At 46.5% G+C, this 24,735-nt stretch overlaps 1 protein-coding gene across 1 annotated transcript in view; it reads left to right on the forward strand.

Annotated features, from left to right (window-relative positions):
• LOC142765971 (uncharacterized) overlaps positions 1 to 24,735 on the forward strand; it is a 214,937-nt gene that overhangs the window by 68,386 nt on the left and 121,816 nt on the right. Inside the window, exons 3-4 of the mRNA XM_075867779.1 lie at positions 7,951 to 7,998; positions 19,886 to 19,924. Coding sequence (XP_075723894.1) covers positions 7,951 to 7,998; positions 19,886 to 19,924 — 87 coding nt within the window. The remainder of the gene's footprint in view (positions 1 to 7,950; positions 7,999 to 19,885; positions 19,925 to 24,735) is intronic.

Genomic DNA, 24,735 nt, shown 5'->3' on the forward strand with positions numbered 1-24,735 from the left:
TCTCGAGCCTGGCTAAATGAACCGGTTCGTCACAATATCAAGCGTTATCGGTTTAATTCGACGATTGCAGCATCTACTTCCAGGGAGTGTGAAACGACAGCTGTACTTTTCTTTTATCCACTCGAACATCATGTATTCCAGTCTCGGGTACGTGTAACAAAACAAACAGTTAAAATAGTATTCTTCTTGAAAAACATGCACTACGTCTGCAAACTCCCTCGGTCCCCCCAAATGCGTTCCTTTTTCGTCTGCACAACGTGATACCATTCCCCGAGTGCTACAAGGTACAACTAGCCATGTTAATCTATAAAATGTTTAAGAACGACTTTCAGAGTTTGTTTTTTACATACTTCCGCAGAGACCTTGCATACAATCTACGTACTGTGGCGTTGGTGGGGCCGATGTGCGATGTGTTGGACAAACTGTGGCATACAGTAAAACTAAATTGTTTTATTGTGCAACAAGATTCCTGAAGTAACAGAATACGTTAGGGAAACGAAAAACTGTACAAAATTTAAGAAGCAAATTAGGAATGTAATAATTCAAACCCACTTATATGGTGTGTGTGCTGAAGATTGGTAATGTATCAAATATATCTGTTGTAATCCTTGTTTCGTTATCATTGTTTACCATGAACACACAAATTGTATGTATTTCAATAAATATTAATAGTGCTGATAACGTCTTTGTATTTATCGCTAAGGAAGAGCTTTGTTTGAATCTTTAACCGATACTTTCTGTGCTTGTTTTAATGATAATTGTTTTTTATATTTTTTCTGTATAATCTTGAATATCCTATGTACTCTTTTGTTGTACTTACCCGAGGTGGCTCACGAAGAATGGGCCTAGTCAGGAGACGCTCTCTTTTTTGCCCCCTTCGTTGGCATTTTTGTAAAAAATGCCCAAATAAAATAAACAAATAAATTTAAAAAGTGTTGGTTCGATGGTTGGCTGCGCCAAAATATTGTAGTGTTCCTACATAAAATAACGAAAGAGCATTATAGCTTGAGTATGGAACTGGCGTCCTAATTAATCTGCTTTATATTTAACTTCATCCTTCTCGGATTTTTCTGCCTCGGCTCTCGTGCTACTACTTCTCTTTTCCCGAGGCTCATACCGCTTTTCGCGTTTATTTTCATTCAGTGAAACCGCCCGTGACCTCTACGCTCGACGTGAGAAACACATAAAAGTTGCTGATTTGTTCGCGAAAAGGAGTGCGCAAGTTGTCAGCTGACAGGAAATGTCGAGATTTGGAGTACCTTGAATCCAAATCAGACACTTTGAAGCCACCAATGTCGAAATTGAGCGAGAGAAGAAGCTGGTATGAAAGAATAAACCAGTGCGAAGGAGGCCCTGCAGAGCACTAAGCCGGCCTAATATCAAAAGCTCAAAAGTTCGAAGCCACACCGGGTCAGTTTAAAGACGGTAGTCTATCTTCGGGACCTTGCACGCGAAAATTTTGGTCAATGTGTTTGGCTGTACTTTTGTCTGTTTGTCCACCTTTACCGAATCGGTTACTCTAAACGGCGCCAGCCGATATGCCAAACGGCCGACCCCATCTGCAGCGCCCACCAATGTTGCTCAAGATTCAGCGTTCATACTTGTGCGATTGTCTATTAAAAATCAATTATCGTGCATATTTGAGGAAACATAAAACACGTATATATTCTGCATGTGCCTCGTTTACTAGAAAAGGCATACAAAAGACATACACATAAGGACCGTAGTGTTTTGTCCGCTCCGCTGACCATGCAATGCTTGCACGAAAAGGCGAGTGTTGCCAACGATTTGCGAAGACGACACAGTGATGGCACCTACCCGATGCCTCGCGTTCTACACCATAGCACCTCTGAGACGGGTGGGCGCGCACGCCCGTCTCAGGACCATGCGCTTCATTTGCCAAGAAAACTGCCGAACGGCGCCTATGCCTCACGTGTGACGTGACTTGATGCACTCGTTCACCTCCGCTGAACGCTCGAGACACTCTAAAGGCTGGTGCACACCGGCGACTAGCAGTGGTCGCGTGCCCATTTGCGACTGGTGACCAAAAAGCGACTCATGTTCACACCGGCAGGGGCTGTATGCGAGCGACCTGAAGGCGCAAAAGCGGAGAGTCATGTCCGGATCTCGTTATCAGCGAGAACTCCAGAGACGGGCGCCGATCAGCTGATCACTGCCAGCTGAGTGAGCAGAGTGAACCGGGCGCGCCGCATTTATTGTTTTCGTTCGTTCTCGCAACAGCGTTCCCAACAGCATCAAGTTCCATTCAAGCGAAGAACAAGACGTTGTCATGGTGCTGATGCACTGTGCCATGGTGTCAGCGCTCGCATCACTGATGCCTCAAAAAAAAAAAGACAGTAGTGGGTGTGATCGTCCTTTCGATCGCGGGAGTTGGCCGACCATGCAAGGCGCCTACCTCCCGAGCTGCGCTGAGATGACGAGGAGTATTTCCGAGAGTCGTACGTATTCACAAATGGTCCTTGAATTTAAATTGACTCGCCACAGCCTACAATATTGCCCAAACGCGTCTCGAACGCGGAGTCTCAAGTCGTTGCCAAGGCATGAAGCAGAAACGCGTTCCAAATGCGCTGCATTGAAGGCGGTGACAAATCAAGTTCAAGACAATATATTGGTTCTAAATACGGGGAAAAGATAGTGCACAATTTATTTCTCTTTACTTTGATGATGTTTACCTTCTTGCGAATACCACCACGCATGTAAATTTGACACTTTGCTCGAGCTGCTAGGCCCGGCCACCTCCAAGCCAAGTATTTCGTGGTGGCCTTGGTGCTACAGACCGAGAGGAACGCACTCATTTGTATCTAGCGGCAGGAAGACAGCGCAATGAAAAAAAACTCCCAAGCATTTTCCCGAGGGTGAACATGGTTAAGTGCGAATGCACGGGGTGATGCTATGAGGGGGAGTAAAGTTAAAATCCGTTGGCGGCGCTGATATCGGTGTCAATAACGCGCCTTATATCCAGATGGTAGCGTTGCCTCCGGGACATCCATCGTACGACCCGCTCTCGACGTAAGACTGAGAGAGAAGGCGGGCGCGCGAGAGAGAGGGGTGCGCGCGCAGCTGCAGCGAGCGAGGAGAGCGGAGGAGCGACACCGATATCAAGGTCGCGTCCGTGGCTTATTCGGTTGAGCGTCACGCTGCGGCCCGCCAAGTCCTCTTTCTTTTAAAGATAGAGAGAAAACTGCGGACGCCGCCGACGGCGGTGGATGGTTTGAGGTCGGTTATAAAGTGTATTCACACTTAAAAAACAACATAATTTGAGGATCGCTGATTAGTTCCAGCAGCTTTGCGACTGCAGTCACGCGACTGAAAAGTTGGTCAGGAAGTGACTAGTCAAAGCAGTCGCTTCACGACCCTTTGCGACCGTTCGCGTCTGTTTGCGACCAGTAGCAAATGGTCGCGCGACCGCTGCTAGTTGCCGATGTGCACCAGCCTTTACCCAGCTACTAGAGAGCTGGAAACGCTGATACCGTGTTTCTCGCGGCAGCAAAACGCAACGCGCGCTCGCGGCATGCACTAGGGGGTGGACGCTGCCACTTTGTCGGTTCTCTGCCTAACTGAGGTTGCCAAGCTCGGTTTCTTAAAACCGTGGTTAGCGGCATAACAGCAGTTTCGTGTGCCATGTAACAACAGCGAACCGTGGTTAGCGTACCCACGGTTTATAGGCTGGCTGTGCAAGAAGGGATTCCGATATCACTTTTTACGGTATTGTAAGAAGCATTAATAGCGCAGAAGTATTGTACACCTTACCAGAAACGACCATGGCAATATGCAAAGTCTTGGAGGAAGGAAAAAAAGCAAAGTCACGTCTGGTGAGAAAATGTAACGGCAGACCTGCTGAAAGATGGTGAAGATATTGTGTTTGGAGAAAATAGCCCACTTGTATACAAGAGTCTCTTGACGGAAAGTCTGCCGAATTCTTGGAAGAACGCCAACATCACCTTAATTCATAAGAAAGGAGACTTAGACGAATTGAAAGATTAGAGGCCTGATTGGGCTTGATTGCAGATTATGCTATCAATTTTATTTCATGCATATTTATTGATGTCAACTAGAAATTGCTATTGTGCGGTAGGCCCAGCAGCTCTATAGGGACTTCACGCTTTTTTGTTAAGAGGTGTGGCTGACCTACATTTTGCTAAATGCATCTCAATTATCGAAACAGAATTTATTCTAACGACAAGTGTTACGGCTAGTAAAAACATCGGACCCCGATTGTTGGCGCGAATCGCTCCGTCATTCATAATAGTAGCGTACCTAATATCATTACTCATTCGGAAAAATATGTTAAATTACGAGAACAAGCTAATTGCAAAGTTTCTCAATTTAGCAACACAAATTAGAGCCAGTCTCGTGTCTGTGTAACCTGATGAAACACCAGAGCGCGGTTAAGGAATTACTCCTATCTGGTGAACGCGCTGTGTTCTTTTTTATCGTCTTTCATCATTTCTTTTTTAATTATAGTTTTCTAATATAATTTGATATCTTATTCTGAACTTATTATTTCTTTTGGTATTAATGAACCTCTTTGTATAAAGGCCACTAGCCTTCTTTTCCTTTACGTAAGCCTCATATCACTCCCCCTCACCCTCACTTTGCGTTTCCGCACCTTGCTGTGTTATACTCTACATGTCTATGCTACGGTTCACCACCTCACCATTTCCTCTTCCTCAGTTTTTTTTCTCTTGTGTATATTCACATCCCTGTTTATCCCCTTGCAAAACTTGATTTACGTGTGCGGTTTAACGTCCAAAAACCACCATTATATAATGAGAGACAACATAGTGGAGGGCTCCGGAAAATTTGACCACCTGGGGTTCTTTAACCTGCACCCAAACCTGAGCACACGGGCTTACAACATTTCTGCCTCCATCGGAAATGCAGCCGCCGCAGCCGAGATTCGATCCCGTGACCTGCAGGTCAGCAGCCGAGTACATTACCCACTAGACCACCGCGGCGGGGCCCCTTGCAGAACTACACAATGGTAGTCTTTATTATGCTCTAACCTCCCTTTCCCTCTTTCTAGCCCAAACGCCATCATTTTTTTTCCCGCCCCCTTACTATACCTCTCAATGCACGCCTGTGGTAAAGTAGGAGTTTTCGTTTTCAACCTCCATTCCATTCTTCTATCTCTCACAAACCTTTTTCACAACCCTGCTGTACTATACCAGGCATGGTTCTGCTATTCTGGGAGTTGATTCATACATCATTGTTTTGTGTACCCTTCAACCGTTCTGTTTTCGAGAACGCTGTGCTTGTTACCGCTTGGGTAAAAACACCACTGCAGAAAAATATACATTTAAACAAACGCAAGATAAACATTTCCAAAAGAGGATCGACTAACGTCAAACGGTTAAAATTTGCTGGAAAAATTGTTGTCACCTGCAGTGCCATACACAAAATTGCTTAAGATATCAGTATGAAGACCAGCAAAGAGTTGCTTCCATGGTTGCTAATAAAGGACGTTTGACTTGCCCCCAAATAATTGCCGCAGCTATCGTACGCAATATTCATGTTTGTTTTTGCGTTCGTGAAATGTCGTATCGCAATATTGTGTGGCGACGACCATTATACAATGTAAACAAATTAGCTACGTACATAGCTTCAATACGCACTAAACAGCCCAACGCGCTTCTCTAGTCACCTCGTTAGAACATCTCTACGATAAATTGCAAAACGATGATCACCATCGGGGAAGTACCAATCTGTATTTGATGGGTGCACTGTCAAAAAGCGGAATTTTGTTTTTGCGCTCGCTGGTGGAGGACTGTAGCTGTACGCCACTAACGCGTTCTTTGAGTAACTGCAAGCTTCGCTTCAAAAATTCACTGGCTACCTCGAGCATCCACATAAGGCGGCGATACAAAACTCATCTAGGGTGGGATGGGAGGGATATTTGAACGCACGCTTTTTAGTTTACGTCTAACGAAGACTAAGCTTTCACGAATATCACCTTCGCTTTTTGAATTTCAATAAGGAACTGAGTATTGAGCAAACGTCCTTTGGTGATTAGTCATATTTACGTGCAGTGGTTCCGATCTTGTTACTTGTCTTTAACGCTGAACTTTAATATCTCATTACTAACAAAACAACTTTTTATAATGGTCATGTTATGAGCATTCAGCCAAGAACTCGTACTGCTAGGCTGCTTGTTTTATTAGTTACCATGAAGCCAGCACTGGTCCTCAGAAAACTTGAATGAGATGTGCTCGTAAGAAACAAAGCTCCAACGTATACGCGCTGCACTAGTGAATTGCCTATGCTTCACCTATTTCTAGACATGAAGGAGGAGGCGGGTGAATGCAACTTTTCAATCCCTCGGTGTCCGCAAAGTCGCACTGAACACAAAGCCGTCGGAACTGGAACAATGAAGCTGGGAATTTTTAAGTTCACATTACCAGTTTTGATAAAACGCGCACTATTTCGCAGTTCATAGAACTTGTAGCGAATACGCACAACCTAAACCTATTCGCCTCTCTTATGCTGCGGTTTTCTGGTACTCATGTGTCTTGCTCTTCGACATGCTGGCTTCTCGCCACGTGATATTTCTTACAAAGCAAGTACGGTTTTCACCTTAATTAGGAATAGTTGACAGCATGTATTTGCTTTTGTTCGTCATTTTTCATCGTGTGCTAAACACTTTCCAGTTTGGCAGCCTTCCTGGAGTCGGTGGTCCCGCCTTCAGCTCGCCAAGTTATTTTCTAGTGAACGGACTGCTTAGTGGTATAGTAAAAATTGTATTATGACGGTATGACATGCATCGGATACCGAAAAACGGTAGTGGATAAATTGAAGACCGCTCTACAGTAAATTTTTAATCGATTGTTTATGGGATGTTGAATACACAGGCCGTCTTACAATAACAAAGAGACCAAAAAGCTTTAGAGAAGGTGTACCAATGAAATTTCGTTTGGAATAACTCTGCAACTCTTCACAACAAATGGAGTGCATGAAACAGGACAGGTCAAGAAGCTGCTCTGTAGTTATGTATCTTGTTTTGCACATTTCCTTCTTTTACAGAATGGAGTCTTTAAGGGCTAGTCGATCCACGGTTGGGCACGCAAACTGCGTCAAGACGATCATAAGTCGAAGAAACAACTGCCTTCGTTGTTGTCTTGCACTACCTAAGCTGCGTGTTCCCTCGACTAAGTTCCGTCCGCGTTATTTTTACTCGGAGTATTGCTTTTTAGGCATATGACTCATGTTTAGAGCTTACTGCCCAAAGGATTAGCTAAAAATATACTTCAGGCTTCTGAATGATCATGTTATTTTTTAAATATTTTCAGAAGTTTTGTAAAATTTTCCATCCATAAGTTTGATATCAAGAGAATTGTGTGAAGTTCCAAAGCACGACACAGCACATTCTTGAGGCGCATAAAACTCATCACGATGAAATACAATACTTTAGGAAAGGTTGCCGAAAATGCGTTACGTGCTCAAATAATAGAAGCGCCAATAAACTGATAAATAGTCACTGACATTATAAACGCTTACTTATCAACATAAACACTAGAAACTGCTGGGGGCATCGCATTAAAATTCCGTCACCTTTAAAATAAAAGGAACGCGAATGAGTGCTCGTAACACGACCTACATAATTGAATGAAAATAATGCACCACGGGCTCAGAGACCCTGTGACAAAAAAAAAATCCCCAGGTAGTGCAACTACACCATCAAAAGTACACTATGAAAGTACTTACCGACAGTGGCCTTCAAATTTTATCAATATTTTCATTGAAATGAAAAATATCAAGCGTAACAATTGCAGTTGCAAATACTTTGTTTATGAAATGAGGCTTTTCAATAATATTGAGGATAGCACAAGTACTACAGCTTCTTCGTAAGTGGCTTTGTTCAAACAAGTAATCAGCTTAGATGTATTTCTTGTTAACGTCCACTTACTGTGCCCCCTGCGATCCCCTTTTCAGCCTTCTAGCCTACCAAGATTGGGCACTGTCGTCGTTCGTGGACATCCGGTAAGTGTTTCAGAGCAATACCAACACTACGACGAAGCACTCCACAATGAAAATAAAATGATGCTTCAGCTCCATCACGTGTAAGCTAGGGAGTGGCGAGGCACGTAATGTGCACTAGTTTTTTCCACAGCAAACTTCGACAACGCATCATCAGTGTTCCTACAAGTTTCAAGAAGGGAAGATTGAAACAGGGGGCTTAACAATATACGCGCTTTTGTGTCACTGGTTTTTCATAGGAAGCTTGAGTGGCTTGGTGAATTTTGTTGGCGTTGTCGAAATTGTCGCCACTGAGCAAAATGTTTTATGCAGTAGCAATGAACCAATACCATATGATATGCATGGTAGAAAGTGCTGGCGGGTACTGAGATTCACCCTTTCATGGCGCATAATTTTTTTTTGATGGACCTTCACCACACCACACGCCGACCACGGGTAGCATATTTTGGATGGCGGCCGTATGCTACCCGTGGTCTAGAACAGAAGTATTATATACCTTCTACCGGGTATTCAAATGAAAAAGTGCCCTATGCCAAAAGCAAAATAACTACTTTAGCTATATGGATGTCTGGTTTATAAATTATTGTGCGCATCACTTTACCTCACTGAAAAAGACGGTACACACCCTCGCTCTTGAAAGAGCAATAATAAAGAAGACACAGGAGTGATTTTCTATTCAAACACCTGAATGCCGACTTTCTATACCAACTAAAAAAAACAAAATAAAGACAGCAAAGGGTTAAGATCTGCTCCCACCTCTATAACATGCTTCATTGCGTCAAACCCCTTGTTTAAAGAGACTATGTAGTACCAAGCGCTAAACACAATAGAACATTCCATATTTTAACACACCAGTGACAAAGAATAAATAAATATATTGGGAACTGTAGAAGGTCATACAGGGAACGCTGAGGTAATTGGAATCAGGCAAACACATAGGAAAGGCTTGCGGCGACTTGCGAGTTGCAGTGTTTTCTCGAGAGGCTGTTTCAGTGGGCACTGCAGCTTGTATATTCGTAGAGGGAAGCTGACGTCTAGATACACAGCCGTCTGGTTTCGAGCAATTGCTTTATGAGCTATCGATAAACCTAAATAACGTTTGGTTATTTCCATCTCAAAACAATGGTAGGAATATGAGTGACGGAAGGTCTCCGAAAATTTTAGCCTTATGGGGTTTTATAACAATGTATCTTGACGAGAAAGTATTACTTTTATTCGGTAGAGGAAATCATCGAACAAGGAAAACGAAAACAGGAAAACAGAACAGCCAAACAGGATGAAAATAGTAAAACAGACTGGAAATGAAACAGGACTTAGCCGAATTTTCGTAAAAAAATTCCCCCATCTCCCACTGAAGGGGATCATGTGTAGATGCGAAGCAGAGGGCGCCAGTGCTTACACTGGTGCCAGCGTCGACGCTGGCGCTCACTGCGGCGTTGCATAGGAAAAATTGGCAGATCCACGTAGAGTAGAAATCAACGATATGCGAAGCACGAATGAGAAATGTAGATATGTTACTTTGAAACCAGCAGTAACGAGGTGAAGGTAAATGATGCCGTACATGTCTTCCGTGTCATGATTATCATGCTTGGATGTGTCGTTTACCTTCGTCATCTATTCACGTCTAGTGATACCCAATTTAGTATATGTTGAGGAAGCAAAACAGCCGCGTAGAAGAAAGGTGTAGAATAAAGTCGTGTTGGCTAGTTCATCTTTAACGTTCACGAGTGCTGTTGTGAAAGCTCGTTTATTTGACACGAAAGCCATGTCAACAAATGAGCGATTCTCAGCTTGACTTCTTAATATTTTTTTCAACCGAGAAGCTCGCTAGAAGACGCAGCCTGCGTAGGCAGTGCGGGGTGAGAAAGTGGAGCGTAAGGGAGGAGAGAGAGGAGAGGTTACGCGCATACGCAATGGAGGGGTAAACGCCGTGGGGAGGAATGTCTAGAGGAGGGAGAGGGGAGAGTGAGCGTAGGTTAGCAGACGCTGGCTCCTTCGGCGTTGAAGGCGTGAGAGAGGAAGGCGAAATGTGCGTGTGATATGGGTGTGAATGCCATAGGGAGGGCTGTCTAGAGATAGAAGAGAAAGCGAGCCTAGGTTAGGGGACCCTCCATGCGTCTGCGTTGCGAGGTGAGAGAAGGGGAGCGTAAGAGATTAGAGAGAGGGCGAGCGTGCGTGCTGGCACATTAGGAACGGTCACGACGCACATCGGACTAAACTCGACCCAAAGCTGCATCGCATTTATTATTTTCCGCAGACTTACACTCATGCACAAGCAGCGTATTGGTAAGCTGGCCGTGTAAGCCACACGACAGTTGCGAAACAGCAAAGCGGCACCCTTTTACTTTCCAACCATATCTGTATCCATATCAACTTGCTTAAACAGAAAGAAAGCCAATCTCTTAGCCAAAAAGAGCTAGTTAGGTGCTCTGTGTTGTTACACTTGACTTCCAATATTGATCCGAACAGCACTTCTGTTGAAACGAGAAAGTGATAATTTCACAGTAGCTGCTGCAATCGAGACGCCATTTTGAGAACTTCGTACCAAGTAAGGAGTGCAAATATTTTCTTAGTCATTGTCTTGTTTACAATTTTTAAGTGCTTCTGAGTGCAACAAATATTTTCATGTATTTTGCCTGTTTCACGCTTCTAACTGCCAACATGGAATTTGTCAGGTTTTGTAATAAAGTCATCTGTTCTGGCATCACAAGTGCTAACTCAATTATGCAAACCTACAGAGCTTCATAAATTTCAAAAAAAATGTGTCATAGTTTGACAAAATATTACTCACGTGTTGGCAAAATAAAATGAACTACACAAAACAACTAATGCAGAGAAATGAACACTTCATAAACTAAGGAAGGCACTTAAGCATCTCCAGCTTTCAGTGAAACTATACTATGTAAGTGCCACTGTCACAGAACGAGCACTCAAAAAGAGCTCGCCGCCAACTCCTCGCGACGAAACGCCGGAGTGACGTCGCGAGGTCAATGATAAAAAAAAAGAAAACAAACATCCAGACTCCCCGGGCGCGACTCTCTCCCTCGGAAGCGTAGATTCGCCGACGAACCTTCTCACCCTACAACGGCGGCCCAGCAAGCACTCGAACTTTCTAGATGGAAAGGGGCGTGGTGAGGCCGGGTTGAGTCATCCGTCACGGACGACCTTCGTTTCGTCTCGCCCTCTCCCCAGCCTTTGCTGCGTATCGCGCCGACGAAATGACAAGAACTTTCTGGAATCTCGCGCGGAGGGTATTTAATCGGGCAGCCGAAACGAAAGATCAGGAGAAGACGGAAGTTAGCGCCAGAGCGCGTAGGGATTCCGCCGTGTAGTCGGCGAAGGCTTTGTCCGTAGAGACAAAGCAGGAGAAGAAGATGATTTCCACCTGAGGGGGGACGACTCGAGCTACAGGCAAGAGTGTGTGTTTACCGCTATCGAGCGAAGACGCGTGGCAACAGCTGCGTGTGTGAAGCCGACGTGTTTCCGGCAAAGAAGTTTAAAGCTTGGAGAGTGGCCAATTGAAGACGCGAGGTTTCCCGGAAGAAAAACTTCGGCGAAATTTCCTGGAAGAGAAACTCGGGGGCAGCGGAACGACAACAACACTGGACTTTGAGTGAGTGATTCTCGGAAGAGTATCATCCAGAGTTTTGTTCCAAGAACTTTGGACTGAATAGGTTTTCTATCTCTTTAGTCTTTAAGTGTCTTGGTTGTTCAATGCATGCGACTGCATTGTAGTGCGTGCTGTTGTCTGTGTCTGTTGTTTCGAGTGTGGCTGATTGTACTGTGTAGTACGTTGTTTGATTGGTGACATATTGTACTCAACTATTGTGGAGTGTGCATACTTGTGTATTGTTTTTGATATGCCATTATTGAGAATATAATTTTGTTTTGTTTATCAACTCTCGGCTCTGACTTGTTCTCTGGGCCACCACCGGCGTCCGCTGGCGCGCCAAAAAGGACCACTTCTAAATTGTCCACGCTTTCGTGGTGCGGTTCGGGGGGCGATACCTCGGTCCTTGGAATTAGCCCGGCGATCGCCTCCCGAATTAACGGGACCTGTGACAATTAATCTGGCGTCCGCGACAGGACCTTTCGGTGCACAGTGTGTCCAAAGTAGTGAGAAGGAGCCTCGAATGTTGATAGTGCTATCGGAACGATTTCGCGTGTTGTTCAGTGTTCTCGTTAACGAGTGTAGTGGAGTGTTCCGATAGACTGATTTAGGCAGATACTTTTTGCACGCGGCAAGGATTTATTTGCGAGACACCATGGATCTCGAAAAGTTAGTAGCTCTTGGTGAGAAGATGGGTCTTTCTGGCGCCGAACTACGGAAGTGGGTAAGCCAGAAGGGGAAAGAGGCGGGGGAGAGAGAGAGGTTGACAGCTGAGAGAGCCAAGGAAGAAAAAGCAGCTGAGTTGGAACGAGGGAGGTTGGCAGCTGAAAGGGCCAAGGAAGAAAAAGCAGCTGAGTTGGGGAGAGAAAAGTTGGCAGCCGAAAGGGCGAGAGAAGAAAGAGAGGCAAAGGAGCGACAGCTGAAGGAAGAAAGAGAACAACAATTGAAGTTGGAGCTGGAGAGAGAAAAGTTGGCAGCCGAAAGGGCGAGAGAAAAAAGAGAGGCAAAGGAGCGACAGCTGAGAGAAGAAAGAGAGCAGCAATTGAAGTTGCAGCTGGAGAGAAAAAGACTGGCAGCTGAGAGGGCGAAAGAAGAAAGAGAGGAAAGGGAACGGCAGCGACAGCACGAGATAGAACTCGAGCGGCTCCGTTTGCAACAGCGAAGTGAAACTCCCGTCCAAGCTAGAGTTGAAAGCAACGAACGGGAAGAGCATGGCTTCCGCTTGAACCCAAGCAAGCTGCTCGTGGCGTTTGATGAAAGGAAGGACGACCTTGACGCGTACCTTCACAGATTTGAGACGATTGCAAGGAGCCAAAATTGGCCGGAACATCAATGGGCAACTGCTTTGAGTACTTGCTTGAGTGGTGAAGCGCTCAGTGTGTACGGTAGGCTGACGCCGACTGATGCAGCCAACTACACAAAGGTGAAAACTGCCTTGCTGAAGCGATTTATATTCACTGTGGAAGGATTCCGGGACAGATTTAGGACAGGAAAGCCAGCTGATGGTGAGACGGCTACGCAGTATGTCGCCCGACTTTGCCATTATTTCGACAGATGGATTCAACTTTAAGGGACAGCGCAGGAGTACGATGAGCTTAGAGAGCTCCTAATTAGAGAACAATTTCTTACTAGTTGGCACCCAAGCCTGTCGCTGTACTTGAAATAGAGGAAGGCTGAGTCACTTGAAGGCATGCTAGAATTGGCTGTTCAATTCGTGGAAGCGCAAGGTGAAACTAATTTGGCGAAGGTCAAGAAGGAGTGTCCCGAAGATTCGAAAAATTCGGCACCAGAACAAAAGAAGCGTGCACCGGAGAGTGTTCCGCGATGTTTCCTGTGTAATCGAGTGGGTCATCGCGCTAGCAACTGTCGTACTAACTTTACGAACCCTACGCTAGTAAAATGTTTTAAGTGTGGTCAGACTGGGCACAAAGCAGACGCATGTCGAAACGGAGCGAGTCAAACTCACCAGGTATCCTGTGTGCAAGCGGCACCGAAATCCGGTAGTAATGCTGTCACGGATGGATTCGTAGAGTTGAAAAATGGGGAGAAAATTCCTATTGTGGGTGCTGTATTGACAAAACAGCCAACCGGTGTTTCGAAGAGAATGCAAATGCTGCCTGGAAAAGTTGCGGACAAAAAGATTACGGTGTTAAGAGACACCGGTAGTTCCACGGTTATCGTGCGGAGAAATTTGGTACGGGAAAGTGAGTTGACAGCCAGAACGAAACTGGTTTGCCTAATTGACCGTATGGTTCGGATGCTTCCCGAAGCAGAGATTGAGGTTGAACCCCGTACTTCAGCGGGAAGGTTATGGGTCTATGCATGACGACCCCCCTGTACGACCTCGTCATCGGAAACATCGACGGGGCGCGAGGGCCGAATGATCCAGAATGTTTGGGGGAAGACCCGAAGATGGAGCACCCGCCGACACAGGGACCGCGAGACACAGCGGAGAACAATCCCGCGAAGGATTTCACTCGAGCCCTATGTGAAGCCTGGGCGCAAGAGACAGTGAATGAGAACATCATCGTATCGAATGAGTTCACGTGCTGGGCAACTGGGCTTACTTCGGCTCGACCTCAACTGACCGATAATTTAAAGATGACGGAGTCGGCCAGCCAGGCCAAATGTCGGGACATGAACAAGAGGCTGAATAACCGGACGGGATCGGTTTAGCGTTATGACCCGCTAACAATGTCGGAAGTGACAACGATGGCTGAGACGCCGCCTCAGATACCGTCGTTGGAAAGGGCTCGCCGAAAAAGAACGAGGAAAAACAAGAAGAGGTCGAGCGAGCACCACAAGAAAGGGCGCAAGCGCCGTCCGAAATGCACAGGATAAGTGTTGAGGTCGAACCGGAATGTGTTTGACAGTGCTGAGTGCAATATGTTAAGTTACTGGAGTTGTTGTCCTGTGTCACAACTGTATGTCGAGTGAATCAAAATGTTGTTGCAGTGATGGGATGTATAGTATTGTACAATTGCTGTAATGAGAGAAGTTTGTACATTTCTATTGTTTGGAATATGTGATGGAGTGTTGCATTCATGTACCTGTGGCTATATTTCATGTGTTGTGGAATTGAATTACAATGTCCAGTTGTATTGAGTAATCTATTGTGAATGTGAAGTGTCATGAGCGACGGATTGTGTTACAGTCTGTGAGAGTGTTTGGTGACTGTTCGCGCTCGTTTGTGTGGTTATCAATATTATGAGATAATAATCTTTAAGTGGGGAGCAGTGTCACAGAACGAGCGCTCAAAAAGAGTGCGCCGCCAACTCCTCGCGACGAAACGCCAGAGTGACGCCGCAAGGTCAACGATAAAAAAAAGAAAACAAACATCCAGACTCCCCGGGCGCGACTCTCCCCCTCGGAAGCGTAGATTCGTCGACGAACCTTCTGACCGCACAACGGCGGCCGAGCACACTCGAAATTTCTAGATTGAAAGGGGCGTGGTGAGGCCGGGTTGAGTCATCCGTCGCGGACGGCCTTCGTACCATCTCACCCTCTCCCCAGCCTTCGCTGCGTATCGCGCCGACGAAATGACGAGAACTTTCTGGAATCTCGCGCGGAGGGTATTTAATCGGGCAGCCGAAACGAAAGATCAGGAGAAGACGGATGTTAGCGCCAGAGCGCGTAGGAATTCCGCCGTGTAGTCGGCGAAGGCTTTGTTCTTAGAGACAAAGCAGGAGAAGAAGATGATTTCCACCCGAGGGGTGACGTCTCGAGCTACAGGCAAGAGTGTGTGTTTACCGCTATCGAGCAAAGACGCGTGGCCACAGCTGCGTGTGTGAAGCCGACGTGTTTCCGGCGAAAAGTTTAAAGCTTGGAAAGTGGCCAATTGAAGACGCGAGGTTTCATGGAAGAGAAACTTCGGCGAGATTTCCTGGAAGAGAAACTTCGGGGGCAGCGGAACCACAACAACGCTGGACTTTGAGTGAGTGATTCTCGGAAGAGTATCATCCAGAGTTTTGTTCCAAGAACTTTGGACTGAATAGGTTTTCTGTCTCTTTAGTCTTTAAGTGTCTTGGTTGTTCAATGCATGCGACTGCATTGTAGTGCGTGCTGTTGTCTGTGTCTGTTGTTTCAAGTGTGGCAGATTGTACTGTGTAGTACGTTGTTTGATTGGTGACATATTGTACTCAACTATTGTGGAGTGTGCATACTTGTGTTTTGTTTTCGATCTGCCATTACTGAGAATATAATTTTGTTTGTTTATCAACTCTCGGCTCTGACTTGTTCTTTGGGCCACAGCCGGCGTCTGCTGGCGCGCCAAAAAGGACCACTTCTAAATTCTCCACGCTTTCGTAGTGCGGTTCGGGGGGCCGATACTTCGGCCCTTGGAATTAGCCCGGCGATCACCTCCCTAATTAACGGGACCTGTGACAGCCACTTACCCTAATAGGTGGGACTTCACTTCTATAAACAAAGATATTATCAGAGATGCGGAAGTGAAAGGGTTCACAAGTTAAGACTACCTGGTCTCAGCGTCACTGACTAAATATTCAGGGGCAAAACAAATATATTATTATTATAAGTACGTCACCTTCTTTTCAGACATGCTGCCTGCGCCTAGATATGACGTAGCAAAAAGTTTGAACTCCTGTAGAATATTGTTAACCAAGGCAGATTTAATGCAACTTTTCAAACACACCTTCCAATCACGATTGGGTGGGCGGTTCTGGTTTTGCCCTTGTAGGCATATATCACTCCAACTTGCCATCCTTTACTGTTTACATCCTTGTAGACCATTTGACACAACTCCTGGTCAGAGAGGGTTATGCATGCCATTTTTATCAATATATAAAAATATTTTGCTTCAAAAAACGTAGCACATACCATTCAACAATTTGACCGCACGAAAAACACACACACAAGATGATAGAGAGAGGTACGACGACTCAGGCAGTAAACATGCCACTTGTTTATTCATTGAAAGACGTCACGGTAGAGAGAGAGAAAAAAACAAGAGGAAAGACAGGGAAGTTCACCAGATAAGTGGCTGGTTTGCTACCCTGCACTTCAGGTTGGGAATGGGGATTAAGTAGAAAAACAGAGGAAAGAATTAGAGCTCTGCACATACAAAGATGCACAATCAGTCAGTCACTGGGGCCGGATAATTTTCTGACTAAACGACATTAGCATTCAGACATGTGAGAGGGAAATTGTGGCCTTGGAGAGGGTCGCGGGCTATCCGTGGTGACTATTTATAGTGAAGCGCTGAAATATTGAATTGAGCGCCTTTACCTGTGTCAGGGCCTTTCATATTGACGGAGTATTTAGCTTATTCCAAAGCGCAAATATGGTGTCCAGGAGAGATGGTAGTGTCGCAGCGATGTCCTGGTCTTCTTCAGGCATAGTATTATTAACCAGCACTATCGTTGACTCAGCCGATGTAGGCTTGGTCTGCTGCGATTGTTTGATTCGCTTTGGATCGCCCTATGGCTTTGACTGTAGCTGTGGTTCTTTCTGTGGTCGTCACTCTAGCTGCAGCCTTAGCAATGCTGGACAAATATGAGTTTCCATGTGCTCTATGGGCGCCTTGTCCGCAGACATTGACGGGCACACTTATGGTCTTGGACGCAAAGGACATCGTGTCAGCTGTGAACTAAGTTTCAAAGAGTCTCTTGAACCACGATGGTGCCGGAAGCGCCGAATCTGACGACAGCAACAAATTCCCGACGAGACGAACAGTCTCACACCATATGCTTAAGAATGTTTTCTTCATTCTGTATCTTGGGGCAGACATTTGACGAAGCGTTATGGGACCCCAAGTAATTGCGGTATTTGAGTACCATGGTGGCCAGGAGTTTGCACGTGTGGTTTGGCACAGTGCGAGCAAATTATTGTGCTTCAACTCACGGCGCTGACGTGTACAAACCTCAAAGCATTGTGGCGTTCAAGTGGCTTTAGTCTTAATGGTCGCATAGGATGCCGAAACTGGCCCACCTCTACTTGCGAGGGCAGAAATTCTTTTTTGAATGTAAGTTTTATAAAACGCGTAGTGCCCATGCGAGACATATGTATGATATCAATGCCTGTGGTGAGTAAAAGGTTTACTCATTTGGATCAGGTCATCAGATGCACTCAAGATAGCCTTATTAATACAAAGAATATATTTAGAGGGGACGAGAACTGCATATCACACAAACGATCATCACAATGATACGAGGTCAAAGAGGGTATACCGGGAAGTTCCTGTCTACGCGAGACTACGTCTACATCTTAACACTCAGCCCTTTTCACTCCCGTGCCACGAAGGTTTCTAGACAACGCTGACATGCACCGTCGCTCCGGTTATCGTAGCAGAAGGAAACCTGGCATTGAGTCCGTTGCTGTAGCGTCCACGATAGAAACACGCCTTTTCGTGTAGCTCACTGGCTTGAGCGTACGTTGATCTCCCGCACCCTGACGTCTTGTTGGCGTCCAAGGCATGCTAGACCGGGGCGAGTGCCCAAGACACGGGGTCCAAAGCCCCGCCAACCATTGAAGCTGGTTGGTTCGTTGAACCCAAGACGAATGGCTCAACCCATTAGGGGGACGATGGTCACGCACGCTTCCTGCACCACTCTTCTTTTTTGTCTTCCAGTCAGTTTCCCACTCCGAACTGGCCCCACTGTCGCACTCGTCATAATTGTCATATTCTTCCCTCCTATTTCAGATAGTAGCACGCTTTTTGATTGGTCCTGCTGAAGTAGTTCAGATAGCGTGCAACTTCACGGTGCAGATGTGTCGAAGAATGTAGGGATGCATTCAGATCGGTACCTTTGTTGCTGATATGCATCAACTTCGAAGTACATAGTCGGGTCACAGTTCAGTTCAGAATTGGTCAACCAGGTTTGTAATATTCGTGCTTTTCTTCCATGTACTAGCGCAGAACCAGAGTTCTCTTTCCTATGTGCTCCTGTGTATCGTGGTGGCGTCTTGATGTTCATACCGATGGAGCAGTATTCAATCCTAAAAACGGTGTCTGAGTGCCAAGCTACGTAGTACAAAACTCCCACCAACTTACGGTCATCTCGAAGTTCATTTGGCTCCGAACGGTACGAAGTACCATGTTTCAGGCTCACAGCGTTCCTAGCTGCACTAGTACTGGGGGGTTACGGCTGCTTTTGCCCGAGTCATGATCTTCTGTCTCTATTTTAGGGTCTGTCGTTGCCACTCGCTTTGGGTTGGGCTTTGAAGCAAATCTTAGATACGCTTGACGTGCTCTTCGTTCGGCCGAGAGGTTCAAACTGACGACTGCAGAGACCACGCTGCTCCATACTGCTTTCACCTTCGATCCCGTTACATTTCTGCTTAACACATTCACCTGCAGACCATACACCCAGCGCAACATTATCACGTTTTCTAAAGTACACTTTTTCGAGTGTACCTGACAAAATTGTGTCAGCATCATGGTTGTCTTCTTGTCTTTGTGAGGCTTATCTTGGTTTTCTTCATTATTCTCAATAAGTGCTACCTTATTTTTTGCATCTCTTGGCTTCCCAAGAGAGCTGTGCTAATCTCAGACAACAGCTTCTCTCCTTCCCGTCACACATGCACACGCTCATTGTCATTTTTGCACATGTACCGCAGCTCAAAATAGTTCCTTTTCGAAGTCTTCTTGCAACATTCGTTCTAAGTCGTAGCAACACCACCGACTTAAAGTAACATAGCTTTCTAATATATTTCCAGGTCATCAATCGTGGTTTCTGCTCAAAATATTTATGCCCTGAAACTATTCTTCACATACGCAGCTTTACATTGCGTAGACAGGTGCTCCGAAATGTCATTCCTGAATTGTCGTCTGCGTGTTGTGGCTCGATCAATCAGGCACCACCTCGTCTGGCCTATGTAGGCCTTGCGGTTTGTCAGTGGTATTTCGAACATAACTCTTGTAGAGAATTCGGTGTAGGGCGTTGCATGGTTTTTATCACAGCCCCGCCTTCTTTCTCATTCCCTGGAAGTACAGGGGTAAACCACGAACCAGTTTTAAAGGCACTGAAAGTGCAGGGCGGAAACCATATCGTCTTGGTTCCACCCTTAAGTTGTGAATAACCTCATGTATGTAGGGCACAACTTTAAAGTGAAAAGTTGTCCCTACATCTAAACACAAGAAAATTTTTAAACACGCATTTCTTCTAAATGTCTCCTGAAATGCTTTTTTAAATGAAACCTAGAAAGAAAGTACACCAAAGCGTCACTTTCTAAATATTTTTCCCATACAATATAAGGTATGCGGCACTGATTATGTCAATGTAGCCAACTACACAGTAGATTTTTGTGGTATACTTTTTATAGCCTCGTCGTCCATTCAGCCCAACGCCTGGTCCAAGTGGAGTAAGTATGCCTTTTTGAGCCTTGCTATATTATTATTGAGGTTCACAAAACGTGTTTCATATCATTCGAAATACTCACTGCTTGAAAAAGCCGATAACAAAAGAAGGTACGATGACACGGACACTAAATTTTCATATTAATTATTCATAGAAAGACCTGGCAATATATACTGAGATATGAAATATGCGTAGGCGTGGTAGTGTAGTAAACATCGAGAAAGGTATATTTGTTTCGCACGCACTCATTAATTATTTTGATTTACATGCACCTAAAACAACACAATAGTAACTGCAGTCGAGATAGTGTGGGGAATACATTATCACATGCGGATGAAAACACAAATAAATAGAACAGCACAACAAAAACAAGCCATGGCACATAAGAAAAATATTGGAGCGCTAATAATGTTGCGTGAAGGTACACGCGAAACTGGGCGTTTGAACATATAATTACACAGCGCCAACGCGCAAGCCAAGATAGAGAACGAGTGCTGTGCCCTACACCAAAATCACGTCGTCTTTCTGCACTCCTATCTAACCGTTTTTGTGGGACGTTAACTCATAACATAACCCTGGGTGCTGAAGCACCGTCTCGGTGCTTTCTATGATGTTGCCGAGTGGTAACGCTTAAGGCGAGATACATGAACAATGCCTGTAGACAGTGCAGGGGAAGGAGGAAGAAGACTAGAGCGGGGCTATCTCGTAGGTCACATCTGTCACCTGGTGCAATACGCGGTAGGGTCCTGAGTAGTGGGAAAGCAGTTTTTTAGAAAGTCCAACTCACCTGGACGGAGTCCACAATAGCCCAAGAGAACCCGGAGTAAAGGAAACTTGGCGATGATGGGAGTTGTAACGCTGCCGCTGCTGATCTTGCGATGCTAAGAGGCGCTTATGGGCAACTTTTCGTGCTTTTCGAGCTATGGTAAGAGCATTGCGGGCGTATTCGGTCGCCGAGTCGACGGCTATCGGAAAGATGGTGTCAAACGATAAAGTTGGATCACAGCCAAACGCGAGATAAAAAGGTGAAAAACCAGCTGCATCGTGGCGTGAGGAATTATAGGCAAACGTAACGAAAGTCAATGCAACGTCACAGTCCTGGTGGTCGGACGATAAGTACATGGCGAGCATATTGGTAAGAGTTTGGTTGAATCGCTCAGCCAGTCCGTCAGTTTGCGGGTGGTAGGCTGGCGTAAATTTATGTTTTGTCTCGCAGGAGCGAAGAAGGTCGTCGGTAAACCAGGAATAGAAATAGCGCCCGCTATCTGTGAGGAGTTGGCCTGGTGCGCCATGATGAAGTATGACGTCGTGCAGGAGAAAATCGGCAACGTTCGTGGCACAGATAGTTGGTAGAGCCTGTGGAATGGCGTACCGGGTTGTGTGATCCGTCGCAACAGCTATCCACTTATTCCCAGAAGTGGACGCAGGGAAAGTGCCTAGGAGGTCAAGACCAAGTCGAAAGAACTGATCAAAGGAAACGGCATGTGGTTGGGGGAGTCCAGCAGGGCTAACCGAAGGTTTTTTTCGGCGTTGACACTCGTCGCATGAGGCGACGTAGCTGCAGAGCGAGCGATAAAGAGTGGGCCAGTAAAATCGACTGGCGCAGTCTTCGACCGAGACAGTCCGAGGTGACAGGCAGTGGGGGCATCGTGGAGTTGGCCGATTACGCTCGCACGTAAGTGGGAAGGTACCACAAGGAGCAGTTCGTTTCTATCAGGGCGGACGTTGTAACGGTACAATGTGCCATCGTTGAGCACGAACAATTGAATAGATGAATCGGGTGCCGCAGAATGAAGCTTCTCGATGATGTTACGTAAGACAGGGCCTCGGCGCTGTTCCTCACGGATGTTGCGTAAAGCGGAGAGAGACAGGACACATGGCGCTTCATAGAACGCCTCAGGTGGGTCCACTGGATTTCGAGGTAAGCTGTCAGCGTCATGGTGTAAGCGGCCAGATTTCTAGGACACCGAGTAGTTATACCCTTGGAGTCGTAATACCCATCGACCAAGTCGCCCGATGGGGTCCTTCAAGGATGCGAGCCAGCACAGTGCGTGGTGATCAGTTGTGACGGTGAAGTGTCGACCGTGTAATTAGGCTGAAATTTCGCTACTGCCTAAACGAGAGCAAGGCATTCCCTTTCGGTGATTGAATAATTCTTTTCCGCCTGCAAAAAAAGACGGCTGGCATAGGCGATAACGCGGGCGCTGCCGGTTTGATGCTGGACCAAAACAGCACCGACTTCGTGGCAACTGGCATCGGTGCGGACTTCTGTAGGAGCGGCATTGTCAAAATGGGCTAGAACAGGTGGTTCTGTTAGCAATGCAATAAGTGTAGAAAACGCTGTATCCTGCGCAGCAGCCCATGTGAATGAGACATTTTTTCTCGGTACATTTGTGAGTGAACGGGCTACTTCCACATAGTTGTTCACAAAACGTCGAAAGTACGAGCGCAGACCGAGAAAGCTGCGGACTTCCTTGGTGGAGGTCGGAATGGGGAAGTTCCGCACGGCTCGCACTTTATCGGGATCCGGGCGTACACCAGAGGAGTCAACAAGGTGGCCCAACATGGTTATTTGCTTGCGTGTGAAGTGGCATTTGACGAGTTCACTTGGAGACCGGCATTGCGAAAACAGCCAGTATTGAGGATAGGTGGTCGAGGTGCGCCTCAAAAGTCGGAGAAACGATGATAACGTCGTCAAGGTAACATAGACAAAATGGTCATTTGAACTCACGCAAAAGAGAGTCTATCATCCGCTCGAAGGTGGCCGGGGCATTGCATAACCGTAAGGGCATGAGCTTAAACTGGTAAAGACCATCGGGTGTGACAAAAGCGGTCTTTTTGCGCTCCATGTCGTCGTCGAAAATTTGCAAGTACCCTTATCTTAGATAAATGGACGAAAAATACTTAGCGCCGTGAAGACAATCCAGGGCGTCGTCTATGCGCGGTAGCGGGTAGACGTCCTTTTTAGTAATCTTGTTCAGATGTCACTAGTCAACACAGATTCACCAAGTGTTGTTCTTCTTTGTGACAAGGACTACAGGAGAAGCCCATGGACTACATGATGTCTCAATTATCTCTCTGGCGAGCATTTTGTCGACTTCTGCTTGAATTATGTGGCGCCAGGTTGGAGTTACGTGGTATTGCCGTTGATGGACAGCGGAGTCATCACCGGTGTCATTGCGGTGCTCTAGAGCAGTGGTTTGACCTAGCGGATGATCGCGACAGTCAAGTACGTCTGAGTATGACTCAAGGAAGTGAAGGAGTGCGTCAGCTTCATGTGGCAAAAGGTCTGACACGCTCATTTTTTTAACGTCAGTAGACGGGCTTGCTTGCGACGATCGAGCATGCGTGTAGCTACAGTGTCCAACATCGTTTGAAGACAGAGCTGAGATGATGCATTCGTCAGAGGGAGTCAGCATGGCGAGGGCAATTTCACGTGGGAGCACTTGTGGACAAAGAGAAAAGTTGAGCACAGCAATCAAGGCGTGGTTTGCACGTAACTGAATAACAGTGTGTGGTAAGGTAACACTGTGAGTCAAAAGAATGAATGTAATGGGCGCGAACACATAGTCGCCTTCGCATACAGGTGGTGAGGGCATAACGGTGATGCAGGTCACACTTTGCGGTGAAAAACGGACATCCTCAGCTGAGCACTGACGAGCTTGGGGTGGACTGGGCGGATCAATCGGACACAGTAGATCAAGTTGCACAGTACCAACTGAGCAGTCGATGAGGGCGGAATGAGTGGACAAAAAGTCAAGACCGAGGATCACATCATTGTTGCAATGAGAGAGAACAGTGAAGAGAAGTGAAGTTTGACAGCCGGCGATAGTGACGCGTGCAGTACAGACGCCAATAACAGAAGCTGTACCACCATCAGCAACACGAACACTGTGTGAGTGGCTGGAGTAAGGACTCTCTTTAAGCGGTCACGAATGTGCGAGCTCATCACAGAAATATGGGCGCCAGTGTCCACTAAGGCTTTAACAGATAAACCGTCAACTTCAAAGTCGATCAGTCTCCGATTGGTTGGCAGCGTCAACAGAGGAATTGGAGAGCAAGTCTTATCAACAGCGTCACCTCCCGGAGCTGCAGCCGTTAGTTTTCCGAAGAACACCGCCGAGCAGAGGATGGGGACGGGGAACGGGGCGGTGGCAGAGACTGGGAAAATCTACGTCGAGGTGGAGGTGAGCGACTGTACTGGGCAGTGGTCGTAGCGGTCAGGTCGTAATTAGATTAGCCATCACGCCGTGGTAGTTCCTGGCCCTAGAGATGGGCTGGTGAGTGGAGGTTGGAGATGCTTGAGTTTGCCCGATACGGTGAGATCCACCTGCTTCGGCAATGGCGGGAAATGGGCCCCACTCGTTCACATCGAAAGCAAATTGGCCTGTCGTCAGGCGTTATCAGCGCATTTGGGTCACGGTGACGAGGAGCAGGGCGGCGATAATGCTGTGGGTGGCTGGAGGTAGATGCACTGACAGCGTCGGAACAGTGCACAGAAGAGACCATGTGAATACCCGTGTTTGCTAGTTCTTGGCGAACAACGGTCTGTATTAGCGAAATGGTCGGATGAGGATCACTCGGTACTAGTGCTCTCAAGGGTGCGGGTGATATGGCCTCGATTTTGCGGCGTACGATTCTCGTGATCTCACCAGAGTGTGAATTGGGCTGGGTCGCTATGCGGAGACCCTCGTGAGTTGACGTCGCAGCAGTGTTGGGAAGGCGCGTAAAGTGGTGGGCAATGCGACGGCTTTTAGCTTCTTGAAAGCGTTGGCACTCCGAGATGACATCTTGTATGGTAGAACAGCCTCTGCA

This window comes from Rhipicephalus microplus, chromosome 6, assembly GCF_043290135.1.
Source record: "Rhipicephalus microplus isolate Deutch F79 chromosome 6, USDA_Rmic, whole genome shotgun sequence".
Classification (NCBI taxonomy): domain Eukaryota; kingdom Metazoa; phylum Arthropoda; class Arachnida; order Ixodida; family Ixodidae; genus Rhipicephalus; species Rhipicephalus microplus.